The 1,759-nt window shown below is 34.8% G+C and overlaps 1 protein-coding gene across 1 annotated transcript; it reads right to left on the reverse strand.

Moving 5' to 3' along the window:
- Positions 1-94: 94 nt before the first annotated feature.
- LOC105122407 (protein ASPARTIC PROTEASE IN GUARD CELL 1-like) lies at positions 95-937 on the reverse strand. The gene is made up of 2 exons (XM_011021499.1): positions 570-937; positions 95-441 (listed from the first exon to the last, which is right to left on the reverse strand). Exons 1-2 carry the CDS (start codon positions 742-744, stop codon positions 95-97), a joined length of 522 nt encoding a protein of 173 aa, XP_011019801.1. The 5' UTR covers positions 745-937.
- Between the last annotated feature and the right edge of the window lie 822 nt (positions 938-1,759).

The raw sequence follows: 1,759 nt of genomic DNA on the forward strand, positions 1-1,759 counted from the left end.
TTATGTTATGTATTTGACTTAAAATTTTATTGTTAACTTAACAAATTTACATATTTGAGTGAATGGTTGATTTTAAAAAATAATTTCTACGTATTTATATTATAGCCCAGCATAACAACAATTCCTGGCTCCGCCCTTGAGTCCAAGTGAGGTCGCTGCCAGTATCGAATATGAGCGTAAATTCCTTTTTTGGTGTGCCAAGTCCCACAGTAACAACATAATCACCAGAACCGATGGATGCACCAGACTGGACCGGCAATGTAGCCTGCTTCTCTTGGAAAACACCATGACTTGAGATCCTAGCATGAATTGAGTCCACTCGGTGTCGGTCTCGAAGGAGGATTTCCATGTTAGAAGGAGCATTTGCTGTTTTTTCTTGATTTAATACCTGAATGCATGGGCCACTCCTGTGCACTACTTCCAGGGATAAACTGTTGGAAACTGAAATGCATGCACCTTGAATTAGTGTGATTATATAAAAATCAAAAAATTAAAATATTTGCAACTAAACCAATATATATATATAATCAACATAAATCAAGATATGATTGTTAAAATGGAGATTAAACCTTTAAAAGTTTGGTTGCAAGCTGTTGATGGCAGAAGAGATTTGACATTAATAATATGTAGATAGCCTTTCGTAATCTCATCTTCTTCAACAGCATACCCCTTATTCAAAGAGCACAAAACAAGAAAAGCATTGACAAAAAATGTAAGAGAGATGGAAGAAATGGGGGTCACCATTGGAAACAAGTAGTTCTTCTCTTAATTGTGTAAGTCTCCATAACTTATAAGCTCATAGGGGCCTTATGTACTATAAACCATAAGCTATGGATGATGAACAATATAAAGATCATGAACAGTGAGCTAATCAAATCAACTGCAGATGATCGACTAAAGCAATGGAAGTCTTGTCTCCATTATCAGCAATAGACCGTGTTTTTTCTTCGGCCACCACTTTAGCTCCATCGTGGGCGACAAGTCTACGCCCATGATAGCTTTTCTAGTTTCATTATATATCCACCTTAAATAATATTTACTAAACCTTACCACCACCGAAGTATATATATTTATATACAACCTTCTCGAGTGTTGCTATGACTAAACAAACAGATTTTAACTAGCTAATGTCTAAGCTCTGGTATCCAATAAAATGGAAGCTTCACTCATGTTTGAAATTGTGGGTTCGAAATAAATAGAATAATATTGAGTGAAATGATAGTTTAAAGCTACACATCATGAACAAATGAAAAAGGTAAATATATAATCTAATAAATTTTAGAGAAAGAAAAATTAATACATTTATATATTAAACCTAGTGTGACAAGCGCGCCACTAGCATCCCATTTTATGAATGTACTAGATGGAGGGAGTCCTTACTTTTTATTCATTACTTGATCTTTTTTGTTGTAATCTGAATTCTTACTTTTATTTTTTATATATTTTGATAAAAAAATATTCAAAAAATATGTTGATAGGATCCTTTACATGGAAGTTATTGGGAAATCCGATCAATAATGTTCTGATATTTGCTCATTGGAGGCCAAACACACTGACAAAATATTTAACGTGGTTCGACAAACCGCATACATTCACGGGAGAAGCCATTACATTATGTAGGGAGAGAACAAGATTTACGACAACAAAAGAGGAGGAATCATCCATTCTTTTTGACAACTCTCAACCTCACTCTTTTCTCTCTTTGTAATGCTGCAATGGCAGCTACTGCTTGCTGCCCTTGGCAGCATACTCTCTCACA

Source organism: Populus euphratica, unplaced genomic scaffold, assembly GCF_000495115.2.
Source record: "Populus euphratica unplaced genomic scaffold, PopEup_1.0 scaffold19.1, whole genome shotgun sequence".
NCBI classification, from domain to species: domain Eukaryota; kingdom Viridiplantae; phylum Streptophyta; class Magnoliopsida; order Malpighiales; family Salicaceae; genus Populus; species Populus euphratica.

Coding starts and splice junctions, on each gene's coding strand:
- LOC105122407 (XM_011021499.1), bottom strand. CDS start 744: ATGGTGACCCCCATTTCTTCCATCTCTCTTACATTTTTTGTCAATGCT. Junction 442..569: donor TTGCAACCAAACTTTTAAAG/GTTTAATCTCCA, acceptor CATGCATTTCAG/TTTCCAACAGTTTATCCCTG.